Source organism: Tauraco erythrolophus, chromosome 24 (assembly GCF_009769465.1).
Source record: "Tauraco erythrolophus isolate bTauEry1 chromosome 24, bTauEry1.pri, whole genome shotgun sequence".
NCBI lineage: Eukaryota > Metazoa > Chordata > Aves > Musophagiformes > Musophagidae > Tauraco > Tauraco erythrolophus.
In genome coordinates, this window is record NC_141488.1 from 4,589,307 (window position 1) to 4,613,084 (window position 23,778).

The following is a 23,778-nucleotide window of genomic DNA, read 5'->3' on the forward strand; positions in this document are numbered from 1 at the left end:
TGCCAAGCAAAGAGCTCCTGCAATTCCTGCTGATAAACAGACTTTTTCAGAAAAGAGTCAGTTTGATTCCGGCACAATTACTCTCTGAAGTTTAAGGAATACAGTTAAGGGAGGGCTCTGGGAATGCAGAGCTTCCCAGGAGAGGACTAGGGGGATAAAACGAGGTGATTTCTTGAACAAAAAATACATTTGCCTTTAAAGAAGCTTCTTTTTAACTAGCTCTTTTGCTTAAATGAGCTCCGTGCAGTTCTAGCTAGCCTGCTTCTGTTATCATTTGAGGATAAAGCTTCAGGCTAAACGAAATATCCATTTCCTAACCCATGAAAACGTGCAGATTTTCATACAAAGAGCCTGAACTCTGGCCCTTTGCTGAAGGGCACGAGAGCTCTATCCGCTGGAAAACCCCGTCCTCCGAAGGAAGTCGGAGTCCGCACCACGCTTCCAAGAAAATGTGAAAAATGCGAAGGGGAATGAAAATTTTCCGTTTTACAGAGCTGGAAGGGAGAACCGCAGCCCTTCTGAGCAACAGCCTTTTTCACCCTCTGAGCGATGTGTCTGTCTGCCGTAGCTTCACCAAATCCGCTCCTACCTGAGCCTGAGCAATGCCACGCCAAAAAACTCCATCGCTGGAACGAGCTGAACAGAGAAAGCAAAGCCAGACTAGATGGCATCAGCGTCTCCGGAGCAAGACAGGACTTTGTGGTGCCCAGGCACTGCCAACCACGCTGCTGCAATGCAGAGGACCGTGGGAAGAAGGAGCTGACCTACAACATCACGTCTGCAAGACCTGACAGCACTGGAGTCACCTCCCCGTCCTGCTAATAAAAAAAACCCTTACAAACATCTTACCAAGATTTAATGTACATTTATTCTTAACACGTGGAACATATAGTATAAAGATTTCATACTGAATAAATGATATTCATTAAGCCAAAAAAGGAAAAAAGGGAGGAATTTACATCAAGTTTTTAGCTACATCGTCTGAAATACAAATATGCAGAATTCATCACTGAAAAATCTCAATTGTGTTTCTTCATCAGGAACTTCAACTGAACCTAGAACTTTTTCACACCTCGATTAGAAAGAAAACAAAAACAGGAAAAATAAACTATAAGTTGATTGGCTGCTGAGACAGCAATGACTTTATACACAGAGACCTGTACAGCATCCTCCAGGGAGGGATGTCTGGCAAGAGATTAAATAATTGTGTCTCGCTTTTGCAGGTCATCAACTCGTTAACTCGTCATACTATAAAGGGGGGGGGGAGAGGGGGACAAAACTGCAGGGAATCTGAGGGTATGTGCAATGTACAACGTCAGAGATATATACACACGTGGCAGCGTTCAGGACGCGGCTAAAGGTTAAAACCAGTTCTAAGAGGTGATCTCAGGGTTATTCATACAATCAAGGAGGAAGAGAGAAAGAGGTCAGGGTGTTGTAGGTTCACACATGATACTTTGGGGGAAAAGCCTTTTTTTTTTTTTCTCCTCGACATTAACTAAAAACATTTTTAAAAACTACAGCTTGCTGCTGATCCAGCGCTTATTTTTTTTTTTTTTTCTTCCATGTGAGACGTTATTACAGTATGTTTACAGTTTAAGGTGTACAGTACATGAAGTTCTACTCGCTACTGCACAGGCCTCCCTTGGACAAGGGCTGCTCACAACTGGTAACTTCTTGGTTCCTGCAAGATTGTGAATGTACAACGATAAACCACACAGAGTTCAGCAGTCACTTTTGTCCTTCAGAGTTTACCATTAAAAACAGTTATGAAAGTGGTGCCTGTCAATGGGATAACACGGCAAGTCGTTTTCCCCAAACTCACTGTAAACGACAGTAACTTTGGTTAAAATAAAAAAAAGTCTTCTATGTAGACAGAACTTTTTCTCCTTTAATAAGGGATTCAGGACAAATTTGAAGGGCAGGGGAAGGGGAGAGGGAACGGGGACATCTTTCCCCCAGGGAGAAGCAGGACAGCGCAGGGCAGACAGTGGATTCTGAGGTGGTTTTGCATAAATAAAGGGCAACAGTCAGTTTTTAAGTTCTCCACTCACGCACACGCACACAGGGTTTCGGATCCCACAGCTGTCATGACTGGCCAATTAAAAACAGTACATCACAAATAACTTGTGAAACCAAAGAGTTCATCAAAGGCGACACGGAGATGTCCAACAGCCGCGACTCGTATAACGTGAACTCCGAGTGGTTCTCGTCCACCTTGGCCAGGGCGAGCAGCGCCCGAGCGGCTCGGCGCATCATGTCCACGCTCGTCGACTCAAAGGGTGGGTTCTGCATGTGCATCAAGCCGGCCTGGCTCTGCTGGAACTGCGTGGCGGCCAGGCTGTCCTCCAAGAAGCCCAGCAAGTTGCCAATGCTGCCCTTCTGCACAGCAATCGCTCTTGCTGCCAGGCTGTCCCCCTGTGCCAAGTTGGCCAGTAGTACCACGGCCATCTCTCGACACACCGGGTTCTTTCTGTCACTAAGGAACCGCACCAGGGTGCTGTACAGCTTCTCCAAGCGACTGAAGGGGGGAGTTGCAAGGATCAAATCCACATTGTTGTCCTGGATGCTGAGTTTGCTGAGTGTTTCCAAAACCAGTCTCTGAGGGGAGAGGACCGCGTTGGGCCCCAGTGTTGGAAAGGGATCCTGGGCCTCTGCTGACGGACATACTGCCCAGTGGAGGAGTCCATCCAGGATAGGCAAACAGATGCTTTCCGGGTAAGGGGAGAGGTCCAGCTGGCCAGAAATGTTGGCCAACGTGACCAGTGTATTTTCACGCAGCATCTCCAAGCAGTCCCACCACCACTCCACCTTGTTGCAGCTCACCCCTTGGTCCTGCTCCTCCTCTTTCTCATAGGTCAGGGGTGCCTGTTTGCGTTCTGGATGCTTGTGGTGTAAGAGAATCAGTTTCCCTAGAATTAGCAGCAGCCCGGGATGTTTAGACATTTCAAAGTCATTGCCCGGCACAAACGATAAACTCCTGATGATGTTGGAGACGCAGATGCAGCGCTTTGCCAGAGAGTCCTGCCAGTCTAGGAGGGTGCAGAGAGGCGTCTCGTCTTTACTGTGAGGTTCGTCCTCCAGAATTTTTATATTTCTGTGGCTCTGAGCTGGACTAATACCAAAGGGAAACTTGCTGCTTTCCTTCACCGTTTCCGAAGCTTTGGCCTCTTCCTCCTCTCCTGCCAGGGAGCCCGGGCGTGCCGAAAGCATGTCGTCCATGGTGGCGGTTATCCTCTTCTCTGGAGCAGTCTCTCCTTCCCTGGTGCTCGGATTGCTCTCAGCTGCTGAACGTTTCCTCGAGACAGAGGTGCAGGAAGCTCGTTTGTGAGTCAAAGGCAGCTCCGTCTTGCTCTCAAAGTGGGTCTGGATGTGCTCGGTGGTGTCTCCGCCGCCGATCCGCCAGTGCAGCAGCCCACTGTCGAACTCCTGCACTCGCCCCAACTTGTCGGAATAATCTACCACAAACGGGTCGTTTTTCTGCACGATCTTGATTGGAAGCTTGTCAAATTTACTAACTAGTTTTAACTCGCTGTTCTCAAGAGGTGCTTTGTCCTTGCTTGAAAACGCAGCCTCCTCCTCTTCCTCATCCTCTTCTTCCTCCTCGCAGTTCAGGCTCCGTGGTTCATCATCCTCCTCCCCTTCTTCAGGAGAGGAAGCTGAAGATTTGCAGAACCTTTCAGGATCTAATAGTGTTCTTTGACCTGGGTCTCCCACCTCGTATTCCTTCAGGATTCCGAAGATCTCGATCAGGCAGCGCCGGAAATACTCCACCAAGAGTTCCAGCAAGCCTGGCAGCTACGAGACGAAAAACAGGAGGGAAAAGAAGGAAGGAAGGGAACAGTGATCAGAAAACAACTTAGGCCAACACGAGCAACTGGGAAAAGCAGGGCATAAAGAATTTAAGCAGTGATGTTAATTAATGGGTTCTTTTCAGGCTGGCAATGATGAACTGTTTGCAAAAGAGAGCTCTCCGTCCTCTGGGGAAAGGAACAAAGGCAAAACCAGGTGCTGACTGTCAGTATCTGAGCCGCACTCCCCCCGTGCAAACACACCCGTGCTCTTGGTTGTACCTCCCCCCCAGTGAACACACAGGGAGGTGAAGGGCTGCGCTAAGCGGAAGAGCCTTCGTGGCATTGCCGGGTGGTTTTTACAACAGCCACGGAGGCACGTGGCAACTCACCGAGACAGGCTGGCCACTGCGGACCGGCACCCAGCCTCGCTGGGGAAGGACAGAGCCAGAGGTGAACCAACACCATCACCACCCAAAAACGCAAGCAGCCTCCAGCCCTCCACAGCACTCGCACTGCCAACAGCCTCCCCACCGTTACCCACCTCCTCTGTTACAGAGGTGACAGACACATCTCACCAGAGAGGAGAACACACGTGCTTGCACACCAACACGCATAAATTACACGGGCCAGTGAGTAACCAGTGCCCAGCTACCCAGACCCCACGCTCTCTTCGGACCCGGTGTGCTCCGCAGGTCCGGGGACGTCGGGGAGGTCTGGCCCTCGCTGGCCCTGGCTGCTTGTTGCTACCTCGCTGACAGAAAACCCTACAAAATTAGCACTTCAAAGCCCTGCATCAGAGAGCATCTGCACCCACCTGGCTGAGGTTGAAGGTCATTATGCTGTTGTCATCATAGAGCAGGATGTTTATGGTATCTAAGGCCCACGTACTTTCAGCTAGCAGCCCAGACTTCAGAGACATCATCACTCTCCAGGCTTCAGGAGTTCCTGTAACATAAACACATGATACTTTCAGCTCCCAGAGTTTAGAAACAAAAACGAGATACTTGATACTGCTTTTTGGACCCATGGAGAGCAGAGCCTGTTTAAGATGATGTACAGACTGCGTGTACCACCAATTTCCCTGCAGACAGTGCCAAAACAATGTCTGAAAACGCAACTAACCTGCAAAAAATAGAATTCTTTCAAGGCCAGCAGAGCCCTTCCACTTGGCAGTACTGTACCAAAGGCAGCACCCATCCCTCGACAGGCACAAGGAGAAAAGCAGGAGTTTCCTCTTACCAATATCTTTTGCTGTCAGCCGTCTCCTCTGCTTCAACACAGGTTGCGTCGCTTCTACTGATCCCGGAGGGAAGGTGATGTCTCGTCGGATCATGGGAGGCTGTACAGCCGCTGGTGTGATATGCGAGGCAGGGACTGGCGGTCCTGCCTTCTGCATTTTCATCCCCGAGTGCAGGAATGGAGATTTACTAGGAGAAGTGCGATTCTCCAGAGGTCTGGGCAGAGGTGCTGGGTTGGATACCTGAGGAATGTGATTCTGCATGCTGGGGGGGGTCTGGTAGTTAGACTGGGGGGGCCTCGTCATTGGGGGCACGGGGGCGGAGGGACCGTAAGGAGGTTGCCGGTTCCCGTGGGAAGGCCATGGCCCCTCATGGTTGACCCTCTGGTCTGAATGCAGAATTTCATCTGTTCGAGTCACTCCGTGGTAAGCAGGCCCCTGGGGCGCAGTGCCGGCGCTCTGCCGGTTCGGATAGCTGTACCCTATTTCGTTGCGCCCCTGCCACATGGCGCTTTGCTGCGGGCCCTCTGGAGCAGACTGGATGGGACCACCCATCATCTGAGGAGGCATGTTTTGCTGAGCATTGGAGCCCGGGGGAGCCGAGACCCTGTCTCTGCCAAATTGGAATGGGAACTGGTTCTGTGGCCCTCCGGCAGATCGGCGGTCGGCAGCAGGGTAGGTACTCCCGTACTGGTTGTACAGGTCCTGCTGTGGAGACGGCTGTGCGGTTTGCTGCTGGCTCGGTTGCTGGGTCTGTGCTGGTGGCAGCTGCTGCTGCGTCTGCCCCTGCCCGGCGCTGTACGGGACGTTGTACATCTCCCCTTCGTGGCGCTTGGCAGGCGGGCCGTAGCTGCCATCCATCGGTCGCTTGTAATTCTACAGGGAAAACAAAGGCACCAACAACGTGAGATTGTCTACTTAGACACACCCAACCCGAACCCCAGCGGGTGAAGCTGCTCGGAGCCAGAGGATATGCCCCACGGCACGGCCGGTCAGAGGGCAGGACTCGTCTCTCGTTAGCCATATCCAATGTGAAGTTGGATCAGTCTTTCGATTCCACAAGCCAAGAGCAATTCCTTGCGGCTGGCTGGGTAGTTTCCTTGTGGATTCTACAAGGATGCCTTGAGGGCAGAAGTCTGCCCACAGAAAGGACTTTCCTGGAGAAAAGACTCGGCTCTACTACACATTCACCCCAAACTAAACTGTGCACAGGTATTTGTTTCATTTCACGTCCAGGAATTTTATCAGACCCTATTTCTCTTCTATTTCCCAGAAAACAGAGGTTTCTGCTGAAGCAAACAACATGCGTTAAAAACTGTTGTTACTTCCTGCTTCTTCCTTTCCTGTAGATTTCAAAACACGCCACTGAAAGGAGCAAGAACTGTTCTCCCCCCTGCTTCTTTTAAGTGCCAATGGAGAAGAAATTAAAATCCAAGCTCTCTCTTGCCTCCAAGGGTCTATGCTCTAGGCTGCTATACAGTCTACTCAGAAGCTCCACGGTCATGACTGGCTTCAGATGGAGCTCTAGGGCTTCAAAGATGACAAGTACCAGAGTAACTCGAACTCTTGGCTCAGAGCCCCATGGCTCTGGTTGCAGAGCCAAACTGCAGAGGAGTTGGAATTATTCTTAGCACAGCTGAGCGAGTGCCCTCTCTATACGCGCCTAAACCAGAGGACTCAAAATTATCAGGAAAACATCACGGGTCTTGGCACTGATACAAAGAGCAAGTCGCATACAAGGATGATGAAAAGAGATACATGTTCATTCAGACTCTTGTCCTGCAACAAACCTGACGTTTTTGAGAACAATGCGTAGGAGGCAGTGGGGCAGTGGAGTGGAGGCAGGTCTGAAGCCTTTGTCTGCAGGCTCAGTGAGGCAAAGCCAAAACAAATCCCTGGGTTGTGCAGAATGATCCACCTGAAACAGCTCCCCAGAACTATCATTGCTCCAAACAAACTCATCACTTGGACCAAAAGTGTTACAGAAACATGATGGGATTTCTGAAAGTTCCAGAGGGGCAGAGAAGCCCAGTAAAGCTTCCTGATCTCCTCTGCCTGACCAGAGCGTGCACGTCTGCAAACTACACAGCGTCTGTTCTCAGAATATTGTTTTGCTAACACAACACTGGCAACACTAATCAAAACTTATTTAAACTATTTGGAAACTGATAAAAAAAAAAAGTTGCCTGTGTAAGGTACTTAATTCTACACATTCGTCAAGCGAACACACAGCCCAAAGAGTTTTCATCCTCTTTTTTTCACAAATTTCACAGATAAAACTCTTCTGTCTCTCAGTTGAACAAATTAGAAACTTCCTGATAATTTACCTGCTGTTGCTGTTGATACATGGTAGTTTGCTGGCTAGGAAAGGGGCTGCCCGAGGATGTGCCTTGAGTGGAGAACTGATTGCCATAGGAATCATGTCTGGAGAAGAAACAGATGCGTTACTTGTCTGATCAGATGCATGCTTCACTTTCACAGTCTCAGAGCTCTCTAACTGGGCAGAGCTGTTTGTGGCAACTCCCTGCACAGACCTTTGCTGCTGCTGCTGCTGCTGCGGGTAGCGGCTGGGAGAGTACATCCCCGATTCAGGGGTGGAAGGCATGATGTTTGGCTGCGGAGTTCCGGTTGCTAAGTTGCCCTCAGGTCCCATGCCGGGCTCCGTCCTACATGGAAGCAAACACAGAACCCCACACATCCACTTCAATTCACTCTTGCTCCTCAAATGGAGGAAGATGATCAGAAGAATCACAATAGTGAAGAGAAAAGTAATCATTTCACGTAAGTCAAGCAAATCAGGATCTCACCAGGTTCAAGTACTCACCTCACTCTGTCGTAAGGACCTCCGTAGGAATAGTGTTGCCGCTGTCCCATGGCCATGTTACCCATCCCTGGGCCTGCAGCACGATTGTAAGGGTCACCCATACCACTGTTGGGGCCCTGCCCTGAGGACATGAAGGGATCGCTTCCTGGAGCTGAAATATTGAAAGAAGGACCAATAAACACGTCTACTTCTGCATTAGAAAGATACGTCCTGTCTTCTGGGGACAAAGGGCAAGCAGAAGGTCTCCTACAGCATATTCCAGCGCACAGCCAGATACAGGGATTAGCACTCAAGGAGAAAAGGGAAAGGAGCACACAAGGACTTCCTCACCTTTCCTCATACTGCTGTAAGGATCTTTATTTGGCTCGTAAGACATGCGACCCATCATGTCAGAGGTATTCATGCTGGGCTGGTACCCTGGATTTGGAGTCATGGAGTTCCGCTTCTGGAACGTAGGATCACTACCATCTGCAAAGGCATCCTGAAGGCCCACTGAGTTACTCCTGATTAAAATAAAAAAAAAGACCAACCACCACAAATATAGGATTACAGAGTTCCACACACAGATGCAGAGTCAACAACGTTGCTGTGAGCCATTAACAAAGGAGTAAAGCCACGGAGCTCCACCAGAACAGCCACCTGTGGAACCTCACAGTCACACTGCATCCAGCGTGGTGGAAGAGGGTGCGATGGTTTCCTACCTGATGCCTGGCAAAGGGGGCATCTGACTGTGAGGCGTAGATGCTGGAGTTGGAGGCTTCAGGTCTCCTCCTTCTGCCATGGAGCTGCTGGTGGACTGAGGCGTCTGAGGACCCTGCATTGAGCCCGAACCCGCTGCAAGAACATAAATGTGGTGTAAGCAGCTTTGTACCCTATGGATGCAACCCAGAACCTCCCAAAACATCAGCCTCAAAGAACAGAGCACAAAGAGTCCTTCAAGAAAGAGACAGATCAAACAGGGCCAAAAAAGCACAAGGGGCTCAACACTGCAAGGACATACTGGGCCAGACTTCCCAGAAGAACCAAGAAGAGTCATGTAAAGCTGAGAGGACACGTTCGTTTTCATCATGTCTTCGTTCTTAACCACATCCCATTTCTACACACCGTGCCACCGCTGCAGCACTGTCTCCTGTTGCCCAGGCTATCTGACTTCAAAGGCTGATGCTCTACAGAGCACCATGCAGTGCAGAATACGGTGCTTCCTGCCAAATGACAAGCAATGACCCATCACCTTCACATTCTCCTTCTCCCCAGACAGAAGGTGGGTTTGAGCCCCCTCCTGGAAATTTCATGATCTTTCCAGTGAGAGAAACTCCAGGATGTTGGCCGAAGTCACCAAGTAACTCCGAAGGTGGCTCCTCTGTCTGCTCTGCCCTTCGAAAGGGGTTAATTCATGCAGGTTAATTCAAGCACCACTCCCAAGGATTCCTGGAACAGGGAATGCCGGAGATGCCGGATCTTTCACTGAACAACAAAACCCGTCCAGCAAGTTCCCTGGCTCTGTAGGGGTTGCTTTACGCTACAGTAAGCTTTCATCAAAAATCCCAGGCCGTCATGTGGAATCCAGCTGTGCTGTCAGCTCTAGGAACCCTCCTCTGCCCCGGATCGCTGTGGCAGTGTCAGCTCTCAGGTTCATATGCTCCTCGCAGCTGGCAAGAGCTGAACTCTTAATTAATGTTTCCATTAGTTACCATCCCCAGCACCCGATATCCCTCAGCTTCGGCTCTGCTGGCTGATGAGTCATTTCAGCTATTCATTAAAATCCTCCGAGGTCAGGTCCAGGGCATGTTTGTTTACACCCCACCTTCCTGGCACCCTGTCCTCTTCTCTGTGACTCCCTCCCAGCCTGGGGAGGTCTCGGGAGAAGGAAGGGCAGAGGCAAGCTCAGCAGGGAGGTTCATTCATGGGTCCTCCCCGCCGTTCTCCTTCCCTCGTCATCAGCGCTTCAGCTCCGCTCGCTTCCCCCAGGAATTCGCCGTTTGTAACGCTGGCACCGGCAGGAAGAGGCCTCGAGACATTCCCCGCGTCGCTGCCATTTGGTGTTTGTCCCCACCCCCTGCCGTCCCTCCCACTCACAAATTTACACACAGTTGGACCCAGGCCAGTTCCATGCTCTGGGAATTCAAACCAACGGCAGACGGATTACGCCTCCCCGGGGACACGCCGCAGTTTGCGAGCGGGAACCCAAGGAAGTTGGCAGGAAACCCGCGCCCAGTGCCCACCAGGCAGTGCCCGGTCTGCTCCAGCCAAGTAAACACTTTGGGGTTTTGAGGGTTATGAATGCACACTGCATGGAAAACAGCTCCAGCACCACGAGCTCTGCCTGGATGATTGTCCTGAAAGGCCTTTAGGTGCTCCGTAGCCTCAAAAAGTGGTTAATGGAGAATCACGCAGATTCTCGTCGTTCACACCGTGACGCAGAAGATCACTGGGCAGAACAGGCTGAAATGAAGCTTAAGCCAACGCCAAAAGGTTATGAAGTCTGCAAGGAGAGCAAAGCGTGTGTCTGTGTGGGATGACAGAGCCCTTCATCCAAACGATGGGACTTCAAAACACCCCGCTGTTGTCCCCTCGGCGTTCAAACAGGGAAGTTACTCCCCAGTAAGGACGATTTGCTGGGAGACAGGCCCCTGTGTGGGCAAGTCTGGAGGATGCTGCTTCAGGAGAGTCTCAGCAACCTCCTGGGACAGTAGTGCCCACTGGGACTCAGTGCTTCTCTAAGGCTCTTAAGTCTGGAGCTGAGGTTGAGAAAGCAATTTGTGTTGTGTCCTACACCCTCAGTTCCTCTCGATCCAGGGGAGCAAGAGAGAGGAGGGAAAGGAAAGTGAAAGCGCACCATGAACATGTTGAGTGATACCAGCTTAAAGGATCAGAGGAACCAACCATGCTTCAGTGCTGCCCTCTGCATATTCCTAGTTGCAGGAGTCTGGAGTAAGACAAGTGGAGAGAGGACCATTTAGACAGGGAGTACAGCACAGTCCTCTCACAGCGGCCATCAAACCCCCGGACTAAGTCAACAGCGCTGCACAAACATGCAGAGTCTGGGACAGCAGCCCTGCAAATTCCTGCTGCTCATGTGCTGGATGCAAGAGATGACCTGTACCGCAGCCCAGAGGCAGACCCACAACCTTCACGTACCACCGTATCCGCTAAAACGAAGGAAAAATTGATGCACCATCTAACCCATTCTGACAGGCACCCAGTGCTACAAGAAGTTTTAAGTGGCTTCCTGAAAGTCTCAACCCTCTCCAAATAAACTCCAAATGCTCTTAACATCTTTGTTCCACTGCCCAGTACCTCAAGGGGGCAAGAAAGAGGTTTTGGAAAGAAAGTGGGGATGGATTTGTGGTCTAGTTTAAGCAGAACTCAGCACTTTAGACAGAAGTTTAGTCTAATGGCACAAAAGTTGCTTTATCTTGCAGAACACATCAAGGTTGAAGCTACACTGGGACAGGTTTCCTGACTAGTAAAAAGACAGGATTTTGATCTTTTAAAAAAACAACACTCTGTAACTGAGAGGATAGATAAATGTAGTTGCCAACAGAATATTCGGACAAGCACACTGTCAATCAAGGGCTTAGCAGAGCTGAAACACAACTGCAGTACAATCAAAAAAGGGTTCGTTATTCCACTCCTCAGATGCCAGACAAAGATGATGCCAGGTTTCAGAACCAAAAAGGCATTTTTTTTGCAAACTTTACAGGAACTTCAAAGCAGACAAAGTTTTTATTTTACCTACATGAACAGGCTCCTGACCAGAAAAAGCATCTGAAGGTTTTACTTATATGACAAACTGGAAAACTGAAGCTTATAGGGTTGGGTTGGCAAGTTCAGCAGTAACTCAAGAAATGAACTCAATGCAAATGAGAAAGAAACGATCAGACTTTCCGAAGACTAAAGAGTACAGCATGCACTGCTCGCCCGGGCATTTTCTCATTTCCTCCCCCGACCACTGAACACTATGCTTAAATATTCAGAAACCAGAGCACCTCACCAATTTTGAAACAACAGCAGAAGTTAATTTGAAGGGCCTGAATTTGAGATCATCCAACTTGTAACCGACTTATGAAGCTATCTGGGCACAAAGCTTCAGAAAGTCCTCAACGTCTTCTGCCCAAGTCAGGAAAAAGTACTTCATGAGGAAGACAAGCGCACACCCACGTCAAGCATTCACTCCCAGAAGGCAGCACTTGCATAGTCAAAACAAGCACAACTTTTCTAGCAAGTTCCCAAAGCTAAGCAGTAACAACGAGGGCTGCTGTTAGACTATGCAGAGATCATCTCGAAGAGATAACTCGAGACTTCCCTCTCCACCGGGTTCTCCTAAGGCAGTGATGTACTGGTAAGCACAGAGGTCTGTGTATATACGTTTTCCTTTTTCTTCAACTTAGTACAGAGGTGGGACACACAGAAACTGAACTATCCCAGGAGGCTTGACTTATTCCCAGTATCATTCACTCCCACGTTACAAAAATACTTAATCTACGCAACCAGAGAACATCTAATTAGAAACAGACATGAAGGTTTTGGGAAGATTTGAATCGATTTGGCCCACAGCATATGAAGCTGGGTGTACAGTGCCAGAGATCCTCTGGTTCAAACATTCATTGCACACCTTAAAGCAGTGTCTAAACTCACCTGGAGATGGAGGCTGTATCTTAGTCTGAGACTTCTTTGAATCGGCAGCTGCAAAGATATCTGGAGGGGGGTCTTCACCTCGCTCAATCTTGCACTCAAAGGCATAGAGACACTGGATGTACTGCTTCTTCAAAGAACTAGCTGCACTGCTGGACGTGCCCACATTGAGATTTGTGGCTAACTCGCGCCACTTCTTGTTTTTGTTGACCTGCACAACCAAACAAGAGGCTCTAAACTCAAAATCCCAGCTACTTCTCCTCCCAAGAAATTTTCTGGGAAGCAATCAACCCTTCCCAGCTACAACAAAGGATGCAGTAAGGGCTAAGCAGCGGGCAGCCTTCAATACGAACACCCGGTCACCACACGGGCTGCTGGACACTCACCTGAGTCAATCCTCCAATCTCCTTCACTGAGATGTAGAGCCGGTAAAGGTCCAAGGGTTTCCTGCCTACTGCTGGGAGATTCGTCATGCCCATGGCCTTCTCTTCGGTGAAGGCCAGGTAACGATCCACCCAGATCTTCCTCTCGGGCTCACCCCCCAGCTCATAGAGTTTGGTGATCTTCTCATTGGTTGTAGTAGAGGAACTGGACTTCTAGGAGAAAGACAGACATATCAGGACTGAGCAGCACAAAAGCAGCTTGTTCACATCTGAGAAGGTTTCACAAAAGCAGTCAGATAAGAGCTCGAAGTTCTGCTGTTCTATTGAGAACAACTCTGTGTTAGACCTACACTTGTCTCAGATCAGTCAGGCATTTGACAAAGGTATCACAAAACCAGCTGCTACTCGGGGAGTTCACGGAATACGTGTTTTTAAAAAGTGAAAGGTTTCAGGAACGCTACAGAAACCAAACAAACCTCAAACAGACTTTGCAGAGTGCCATCTCTTTGAGTCATCCTTTGTGGGCTTGTTTGCTAAATTTAAGAGAAAACATCTAATTCAGCTGCAACTGAGACTCCCCATGGCTACTGTACTCTGCCAGAGTGAATGCTGCCCTCTGGAAAGTCTAGTCTCTTACCCAAGTGGTAGATGCCAGGTTAAACTGACACTAAACACTGCAAAGGTATAAAAATAAACACATGTCAATGAAAAATAAAGATCAGAAGCACCTGTTTGGCCAATGTGTGTGAGGGGTCCCTCACGAAGACCATGTCTCTTTCCTTGCCTATTCACTGATGGAAGTCCAGAAATCTCTGGCTACTCTGATATGATGTAAGCTCCTACACTGGTTTGCCATCACTGGCATTATCAGGATCCAGGAAGACTGGTATGGAAAGGTATCACAGGAATTTGGAATACAAGTTCACAGTTATGAAGTGTCACACACTAGTTCCTACACATCCAATTCACTGAACTGTCTATTTAGAGGAAAATAAATTAGAGTGTCTATTTAGAGGTAAAACCTGTGGTCCTGCATCCTGCCTTCTTTCCCAAAGCGTTCTGATGTAGTGCATGAGCATATTATTTTGTCTTTTACCACCTGGATCACATACACGTGGAGTAAAGGTAGGAATGGTTTTGGCAATCCAAATGCTTACTTAAAAATGAACTTCCAAAGTAGAATTGAACTTCAAATCTGATGATGTTTGAGATGAACCCCGGCACTCAAGACTGAGTGTATTCATTAGCACATGAAAGAATCCTCAAACAGCGCAGACCAGAAGGACAAACAACCCTTATTTGTCGTTTCTGGCATCTCCTAGCCCAAGAGCATTCAAGTTCGTCATAAACAGAAAGGCAGATGCCAGGACACATCAGCAGAAGCGAGGGATCTTCTGAACCTTCTTGCAAACTGCTGGTGGTACAGGTGTCAAACTTGCAGAGCACATATTTTCCTTCAGGTTGCAAAAGAAGAGACTAAGGGCTTAGAAACTGCTTTTTTGGTGGTTCTTTTGAAACTGGTAGCAGTAAAGCAAAGAAAACCACTCCCTGAAGACTTGTTTGCCTCCCTCTTCTGGCTTTCACACAGGATTAGTAAGAGGTTTGTCTGTGAAACAACTCTTACAGTTTAGTGTACCACCTCCCAGTTGGGAGGTGATAGCTGACTACCTCCAAGCCTACACCAGAAACAAACTCAGGTTTGTTTACGCTTCTTTTGGCAGTTTCACTGTGGCAGGTGATCATTCCTAATACTAAATTGTTTTGCAAGTGAAATTGATTACTCCCAAAGGACTGGGAAATGCTTTCCTTCATTTCTGAACAGTTTATGAATCCCGGAAGTAAAACCTTCAATTGTTGGAATTTTCCTGATAAATCCTGAAGAACCTCTTGGAACCACTGGTGGAGTTCAAGAACAGGCTGGGCTGGACACATCAAACATAATTCGTGTGAAACCTCCTTACACTTCAACTACACGGTCTTTACCTTTACACTTGTGATTCAACCAACTGTCCAATTAGCTACTCACAGAACCTGAGGGACTCGGATAAAGCTGACCCAAAAGGTCCATCTGTTCAGGTACCTTCTCTCCAGCTAATAAAAGCAAGACTAGCCCACAGCTGAGCCGAGAACATATAAATAAAGGTGTGCCAGGCATCTGTGAGGAATTCTGTTAGACAGAGGCTTGAACTCGTGAGTCATAAACAGAAGAGGATTTGAATTCTGATGAAAAGTCCCTTTCCTGGCCTTACTGAGGGCTAGTAGGTGTCTGCAGGGAATGAGGGTCTCATCATTCAGGCTCTTCAAGAGTACTGTTATTAACATATGTGGATATTTAGCGGTTTATTGCAAATATAGCCAGAGCTTACTCTAAACCACACGTACATACACATTTCAAGACACTTATTTCTTTAAATTACACTCCAAAACATAACACATCCCAAAAGAGGGTATTCCACTCACTCACCACACTCTTGAGTTAGAACCATGGTTGCAAGTAGCCGTCAGATCACACACTACAAGGACAACCATGCTAATGAGAAGTCTGTTCAGGGTAAGGAGGACAAATCAAACTAGGTTCCTCTCCACAACCACACTCACTACTAGATAGATGCACTGTTCAATCCAAGTTAATGTGCCATGGTTTTATTCCTCTGGATGCTGAGAAGGAAGGATGTAATTAAAATCAAAAAATAAAACATTTTACCTTTGACTTGGACTCGGCTTTTGGTGTCCCATCTGCTTTATTGTTCATTTTAGTTGCAGGTGTTAACTTGACGTCTCCAAGACCCATCATTTCAGGGCTTGCTGCCATCCCTAGGAAGTTAAAAGAATCTTTAACACTGATTTTCAATCAAGTAGGACAAAATCGATGAAACACCTAACAGTCAGCACTGGCTTACCTGCAGAGTTGTTAGCCATATTCCCACCCATCGGATAGGGGGGGCCCTGGGGGTTTATCATGCCAGCCATACTGTTAATTCCCTGTCCATATGGAGGTCCAGTGCCCATCATTCCCCCTTGGTTCATGTTGGGATAACCAGGAGGTCTAGAGAAGGCAAGGAAGAAACAAGACACTTATTCCAACTACTAAGCATTAAGGTCTTGTCTTCTAAGGAAGCAGCTTTGCTAAAAGAAACCTTCCACGCAGGAAGCAGAGGGGTGACTTTCTCCAGCTCACTTTTCCAGCAAAAGACCAAAGATCAGGTGCTCTTTTAAAGCTTAGCTACCCTAGAGCCTAAGCCTCGTTCTCAAAAGAAAAAGGGATGTAAACTATTTTGAAAGACAGGCTTCAGTTCCGAACATTTTCACCTTTAATCTTGTTCTACCGAACTTCATTTAAGTCGTTAAGTCGCCTTTATCGAGAACAGCAGATCTGCAAATACTGCAGCCCTGTGCGTTTCGGTGAGAATATATTGTTTGTATAGATCAACGGCGTAGTGCTCCAGCCACATTTAATGATTTTTCTTCCTCTCCTTTTCGTTACCCATACCAGCTACACCATCTTACATGTATCAGAAAACCTCACACACGACTGTTGCTCACTGGTTACTCCAAGGGGCAGGCTCTGATGCCTTTACTGGCATTTGAGAACCTGACCTCTGGGCACTCAGAGGTAACAGGCAGCAGACTGCACAATCAGCCCTCAACTCTGGATGAAAAGCACAATGCTCAGTCAGACAACAAATATATCTAACAGATTTACTGGGGGAACCCAATTTATAAGTAAGTTAATGGCTCGCAAGGCATTCTGGTAGGCCACGTACACCTACTCTGAAACGTGAAATCAAGAAAAACCCAAACCAAAACACCACAGAAAATAGTTGCAAAGTTCAGAGCTGAATTCCAGCTCCCTTTCCCACAGCTGCTCATCAAGGCCCTAAAAGGAAGAAGTTCACTACACTGGACAAGCAACGCCTTGGTCCAGACTAATGCAGCTGGATGTCTGACAGATTTATGGGCCCTATCACACACGCAGCGTCTTTGAAGTCACTCGTGTAACAAAGAAGAAAGCGAAAACAATTGAAGGGATCTCAGAGTTAAATAGATTTCACCTGTGAATATTAAAGATCCCCTAAGCACGTCATTGATGATGTATTCCAACACGCTGCTTGTCCAAGCTTTATGTTTGGGTTTTTTTTTTTTAACACTTCAGATGGATGAAAAAAAATCTCCAAGAAGGACAAACCTTCAAGGAAGTGCATGTTCAGTACTACCCCAACTTTGGGTTAGTCCATCCACAGCTCTGAAACCTGGATCTGACACAGGGAAGGGACTTGGATAGCGGGGGAAATCTCATTGCTCACCTGTTCTGGATGGAGTTGGCAGCAGCATGCATGGCGGCAGCAGCCGCTTCTTGTGCTTTGCGATTCATGCCAGCTGGTGGGGGACACATCCCTGTGCCCACCTGAGGTGGCATATTCGCCATGTTAGGTCCATAAGGTCTGTTCCCCATGGTTGCGTGGCTCATCCTCCCTGGAGGAAGGCCGCTGTATGGTGGCACGCCAGTCTGCCCATGCATCTGGCTCCCGGCTCCCATGGGGTTCATACTTCCTCCCATTCCTGGACTGGGGTAGTTGGCATTGGACATGGCATTGTAGTTTGGCTGCCTGGGATAACCTCCTAAGGAGATAAAAAGAGGGAAAGACAACATCGCTCAACTAGTTAGTTTATGAATCACCATAAAAATCTTCTATCAGCAAATATTTAAAGATCACTAACAGAGATGAGGGGGAGTGTTAACACCTCAACAAAAAGTCAAAGTACTTGGATATAAGCCACATAAAATGTGTTTTGACGTAGCCAAGTAGCAACATCGATTCAAAAGCTGCCTGAAACTCTCCCAAACCTCAACTGAGCAGAGCGAGCTAAATAGTCCAGGACAGGATGCAAAAAAACTCACTTAACCCTTTCCAAAACATACAACACTCAATTTTCTTCCTCTCCAAAGAGGACTGGTCCTTCTTCTCTATTACATCGAATGCAAAACCTCCATCTTTTTAAACGAGAAGGAAGGATCCTACATTCAGAAGTACAACTAGCCCTGAAAGCAACATATTCCATCAATCTCAACACAAACAAAGCACAGTTCCTTCCAGCTCTTAAGGAGCGCCCTGTTTTGTATTACCCACACACTAAAGGGGAGGACAAATAAAAACAGTTTATCAAAGACAAGATATTACAATAGAAAGAGGCATTTTCTACTTGCTGAGCTCAGTTCCCACCTTGAGGTCCGTACTGCCCGCCCTGGGGTCCGTAGCTTCCCATGGAGTTCTGCTGGTACGGCCCCATTCCAGCATGCATCTGTCCTCCAGAAGACTGACGGGGAGATAAGGCTGAGCCAGGCTGGGGCGAGCTGTACTGGGGCATCTGAGGATTCCTCTGCATGTAACCTGGTCACCAAGGGAGTGCAACAGACAATTATTAGTGCAAAGTATCCAGAGGTGTCACTGAACACACGTGCTCTTAGGTAACAGCAGCCTCCAGGACCACTAACAAAGTCCTTTCAGCAACAGCCTGGACAGATTTTACAGTGGTTGCTATTAAGGAGCCAGTGTTATCTGCTAAGATAACAGATCCAATTTCCTCTTTTAGCCAGAAAAAAAAACCCTTAGCGTCACAGGAGTAGACAGCACGACTCCGCAAACTCTAGGCGCTTCTTGTTGTTGTTTTCTGTTCATTTGTTGGTTTTCTCAGGGTGACAACTATATACCTTCAGCCATGAGAGCTGAAATTTCTCATGCATTTTCCCCCACACCAACCTTATTCTTTTAGGGGGAAAAAGGCAGGCAAAAGTGTTGCGATCACCCCTTGTTTTGAAGCTTAACTTCATGGACCTTGGACAAGCAACATTCACAGAAAAGCGTGTCAAAAGCCAGGGAAAACATCTTGCAAGCCAAACTACTAGCTTGGATGGAACATTACAAGGCCGAATGACCAGCAACAGTTGAATTTACTAACACTTGCAGCTTATAAACCTGGGGCAGCTTTTAAATGCTCTCACACCATAGAATCCATGTCATCAGGCCAGGTAATTTTTAGTTACACATCTAGCTTTACAATTAAATCTTTTAACTCATGTCACACACCTCGATCTTGCGCTATGCTTGACTGGTTCATGGAAGGATGCATGATACTGTCCGACTGGCCACTGGGCGGTCGGGGTGGCATCTGATTGCCTACACCACAAAAAGGAGAGTGGTTAATTACAAAAACTGCACACCACAAAACGCAGGATACAAGAGCATTAAATACCAGAACTACAAACAACTTCAGGAGAAGGGTATGCTGGCCACAGTGAAGAAAAACAAAAGCAAGACCAGTTACATGAACCCAGCAAAACGACACTGCTGGTTTACCAGCCATCCCACTCATCCTACTGCATCCTTTAAAAGTTACAGACGTTTTAAAGCAAACAAATAAGATCACAGGACCTCAATAACCACACAGTACTGACACTGGCCAATTCCTCCCCACTAGCCACTTTAATTCCCTCTCCAGCTGTTTGAGGCAGTCCCACCAAAAGACCAACACGTGCCGGCCAAGCAGCGTTACCTGGTACTGCAGCAGGTGAAAGTGGACCAGAGCGAGACTGAGCAACACTAGCTGGAGATCCAACTGGGGATGGGGAGGGTCCTCTGATGCCTGGCAGGTGAGGAGAGGTATGTGGAGAGAAAGGAGACTGAGCTGGGTTACTCTGCTCTCCTTGACTGCTGGAAATCCCTGATGTGCTTACTCCAGGACTCAGGGCTCCTTCTGTACCCATGGGTAGATCATCTATTGAACCAGACAGGTCCTGCAACACACAGAGAAACAGATCAGGCAAAAATCAAAAGACACGGGACTGTTCTCTCGCATACCACTAAGAAAGAGCGTGTTTCTCCCTCAGGCACACTACAAATAGAAATCAATGAACTCGGTTCATGTTATTGTCAGTAACAAAGGCTGCTGCAGACTGAGGTACCTGCCAAATGTGTCTTATCCTGCTGCCTGTCTCTGAACCCAAGAGTTCCCTAGCTGGTTTGCTGAGTGCTTGGTGACGGTCCAAACAACTGGCTAATTCTCCTATTTGCTTCTTTTAGTTCAGTTTAGAGGCAGGAAATATAGTTAAAACTGCAAATAGAGGAGACAGTCCGTGTGATCATGGCTTGGAAGAGAAACGTGGCTCAGCCCCTGAAAGACAGAAAACTCCTGCCTCACCATAATTAATTCATAAACCTCATATGAGCTGGGAAACTACTCACTTGAGATGGATAAAAACAAACTAAACAGAGATTTAAAAGAAAACCATAAAATACTCTTCAGGGTTCCCACTTCCCTTTCTTCAAAGACAGCAAAAATTAGCAGTTATGGTATCAGCCTTTAAAGTTCAGCTTTTCTTGAAGGCAAGGCTAGAAAATACCCTTCCTACTGCATGTATCCACCCTGAAAAAGAAAAGCACGAAAAGCCTAAGGAAGTCGAAACCTCCAATTGCCACGGTAGCAACTGCAAAGTGACAGCACCAAAAATCAGTTGGCGAGTCTGAAAAAACGGGGATACTGCCAAGCAGATGATGTGTAGATCCAACACGTGCAATCGTCCTAGCTGTTTGATAACAAGGTGCATCAGCTGTTCAGGCTTGGCCTGGAGTAAACGAGTAAGTAAGAGTCCAAGACATTTGAACAGAAAACTGGGATGTTACAACTTTTCACACGATTAGGTAAAATCTCTGCCAGAGATTCAAAGCATCACAGCGGGGGAAGAAGTGGCAGACCAAAGCTTACCAGGACTTCACCTTTGCTTCCTAAGTCTTTCAGAGCAATCAGCCCTGGGCCAGAAGCGTTCTGGACTGAGCCCTGAAGGCATCTCATATCAACTCCCTCTGCACAGAATTCAGCTGAGCAGCATGAACAGAGCCAACCTCATTTAAAACACCAGGCAGAAAGGCCAAGCCAACTGACAAATAACTTGGACACCCTGGTCTCGTTTACAGGGACTGGATGATGCCGTGCTTAGCAGCAGTTTGGATAACATTTTCCCAGCTCTGTGCAGTGCAGAAGGATCTCAGACATAAGATACTGCAAAGCTTATCAGCCTTTGGAAGCAAGCAAGAGTCCTATCACTCTGCAACACCTGTCAGCCAGGTGATGTGAGAAAAGGCTCTGACAGCACGTCCCCATCATCTAAGCTGGAGAACAGTACGTCACCACATCCTACGAAGTGGAAAACTGGAGTTACAGAAGAGTGAAAAACGGCCTGGGATATATCCAACCACCTCATCGCACTTGTTGGACAGACAGTGACATTCAGAAGGACAAAGGGGAGAGCTGGGCATCAGCTGCACCACATCCAGTTGTCTGCTGCAGAAGGGCAATCTCGTCTATTTTAACAGCAGAATTCGATCAAAGTGCTTCTAACAAATGCTGGCAAATGCTACATTTGAGCTGCAAACGCCAGTCACTTGGTGGGATGACTTAGTGCATAGCATGTCCTTCCTCCCCTTCCATTACTGCTTCTGTTTGAGAGATCATTTCCTGCACGACAGTCTCAGAGGTATATTTGTTTACTGCTGAAGTATTATCTTACTCAGGAAAAAAAAAAGCTTTGTTTTATTTCAATGAAAGCTAAAAAACTGCAGAAAAGCCTAAAAATAGTGTCAAAGAGCTCTTTTAATTTTCACTACCATCCTATTGTAACATCAAAAGCGTCGCTCGTCTACACAGCTACTTGTTTTTTCCCCGGGACAACTCGGACAAAACTCACATTCCTACTGCGGAAACCATCTGAGGTGGAAGTAGAGAGACAGTATTTCCAACATTTTGCATTAGAAAGCATCAACCAACACAAACAATGAAGAACAAACACTCCTCTCCCCAAGACCCACTGCACTAACTCCAGCCACAGGTAAGAGAGACGCATCTAGGTTCCCCTCCGAGGCAATGAAGGGATCAGAATGTCCAGAAGCCAATTCAGTCCAACTAAAATTGGACAGGAATACTGGTATTTCCCTTCAATACATTAAGGTACTTTTAGTCTGAATCACCAAACGTATCCAAACGCTGTTTTCATCATCACTGAAAGGAAGCTGGAGGCTAAAACCCTTTGCAGCTTTAAAAGGCCCACCACCACGAGTTTATGTGGGTATGGCATTTCAGAGCAGTTGAACCTCGAGACCAGAGGGGCAGGGCCTACAGCTACTTAGATGAGTAGGAAAAAAAAGGAAAAAAAAAAACCAAAACAACAAACCACATTACAAATGTACACCTGAGACAAAATACTGGCATGAAAGGACAGAGACAGAGCAAGTGTGCAAAGGGAGATGTGAAAGTTTCCTCCCGTTATCAGCAGTATAAGTGACATAAGTGACATGCTTCTCCAGGAAGCAGAAGAGAAGCTTTGCCTCCAGGATCTGAGGAGGTCACTGCCTGCTACACAGTACGGGCAATATTCACACATGAACTGGGCAGACTAAGAGGGTACGACTTGGTAATGCCAGGCGTGAAAAATATCTGCAAGACACAAAATGAAGCAACGTTAAAAACGGTTTGAAAGTTAATTCCCAAGTAACTGGATGACAATCTTCAAAGCCGACGTCTTCGACCTTGCCTGTGCATCAAAGCTTCACCCAAGTACTGCAAGTCACTTAAAACCATTCCGTTTTCATTAAGCAGGTTGATGCAGGGTTGCTGCAGACATGCGAGCGAGGGCCCCTCGGCATTGCGAGCACACCATCACCGACCTCACGCACAGGGAAAGTAGGTCTCCTGCCTAAAGGCTGTGGATCGGACCCTTGGACCACCAGTTTAAATAAGTTAGAAGTGAATGACATGTCGACCTTTGTTGGATGTTAGGACGTGAACTGAAACACGACCATAAAAACCAAGTAACTCATAAACTGACTTTCACCTCTAAAGATCTGTAAGTTTTACGAATTCCAACAATAAAGTCATTTCCCAGGAAAGAAACGCTCTGCCAGCACAGCAGCGTTTTCCGAGCGCGGTATTCCGCAGAACTATGTTTCTCAGACGTATGACTCCTGCAAGGAGAAGGAGAGAAGCAGGGACTGGAACACCTGAGTGCCAGCAGCTAACCAGTAAGGAGCCGTTTTCCCCCTATCAAGTTATTTTCTCAGGATGCCAACCATCAAGGCACAGAGTGTTGGGTTTTCTGACTAAATCTAAAGGACTTTTGACTTAAAAAAAAACCTGAAGCGTTTTTTGACTAAACCTTCCAGCTCTGATACCCCATTTACTCAAGTGCACCACAAACTCAGGGAAAAATAAAGAAATCTCTCCATCTCTCTACAGACCGTTTTAAGGACAGCCATAGCGGAGAAGCTTTTTTTAAAAAAAAAACCAAACAGGAAAACCTCACTGAAATAATGGAGACCTGCTGCTGTCAGCGTGTTCTGGATGAAGGCCAAGAGGAGAGGGCCAGTGAGGTTTTATTTGCGTCCCGTGGAGCATCAGGAGGAGAACTGGAAAGCCGGAGCGGCACCAGGAGAAGGGCTCTCCTCTCCCCTCCTCCCGCGAGCGCAGCCGATGGAGCCGAGACAGGAGGTGAGGCTCGACAGCAGTAACTCTGCCAACTTGAAGGAAACGTCAGGGTCTGGAGAATTTCCTCACGTGTTTCCAATGTGTTTTTTATGCATTTTATTGCTCATCTGCCATGCAGATCAAAAAACGCTGGAGGGATTCCAACTATTTCGCACAGAATCTCACACTCCAGGCTGGCTGCAGCCCCAAAGCCTGAGTTTCTTCACTTGAAATACTGCCCAGTGTTATTTTGGGATGTGACCTGATAGCGGAAGCCCACAGGGACCCTGAAACGGTAACTGTTCCAGCTGCGACTGGTTGCCCGAGCGTCGGCGATGCCAGCGCGGGCTCGGCAGCGCTGCTGACAAACAGGGACTCAGCAGCTCACACCTC

The 23,778-nt window shown here is 47.6% G+C and overlaps 1 protein-coding gene across 2 annotated transcripts in view; it reads right to left on the reverse strand.

Moving 5' to 3' along the window:
• Positions 1-833: 833 nt before the first annotated feature.
• ARID1A (AT-rich interaction domain 1A) overlaps positions 834-23,778 on the reverse strand; it is a 60,024-nt gene continuing 37,079 nt past the window's right edge. Inside the window, exons 5-20 of one of the 2 annotated variants that reach the window (XM_086625966.1) lie at positions 19,426-19,666; positions 18,960-19,049; positions 18,096-18,263; positions 17,178-17,493; positions 15,774-15,919; positions 15,578-15,687; positions 12,877-13,086; positions 12,494-12,701; positions 8,557-8,689; positions 8,186-8,358; positions 7,856-8,006; positions 7,566-7,697; positions 7,359-7,455; positions 5,034-5,274; positions 4,609-4,739; positions 834-3,798 (exon numbers count right to left, since the gene is read on the reverse strand). In XM_086625966.1, coding sequence (XP_086482092.1) covers positions 2,089-3,798; positions 4,609-4,739; positions 5,034-5,274; positions 7,359-7,455; positions 7,566-7,697; positions 7,856-8,006; positions 8,186-8,358; positions 8,557-8,689; positions 12,494-12,701; positions 12,877-13,086; positions 15,578-15,687; positions 15,774-15,919; positions 17,178-17,493; positions 18,096-18,263; positions 18,960-19,049; positions 19,426-19,666 — 4,257 coding nt within the window. In that variant the 3' untranslated portion in view covers positions 834-2,088. Of the gene's footprint in view, positions 3,799-4,608; positions 4,740-5,033; positions 5,908-7,358; positions 7,456-7,565; positions 7,698-7,855; positions 8,007-8,185; positions 8,359-8,556; positions 8,690-12,493; positions 12,702-12,876; positions 13,087-15,577; positions 15,688-15,773; positions 15,920-17,177; positions 17,494-18,095; positions 18,264-18,959; positions 19,050-19,425; positions 19,667-23,778 lie in introns of both variants that reach the window. The other variant, XM_086625965.1, reaches the window with a different exon arrangement.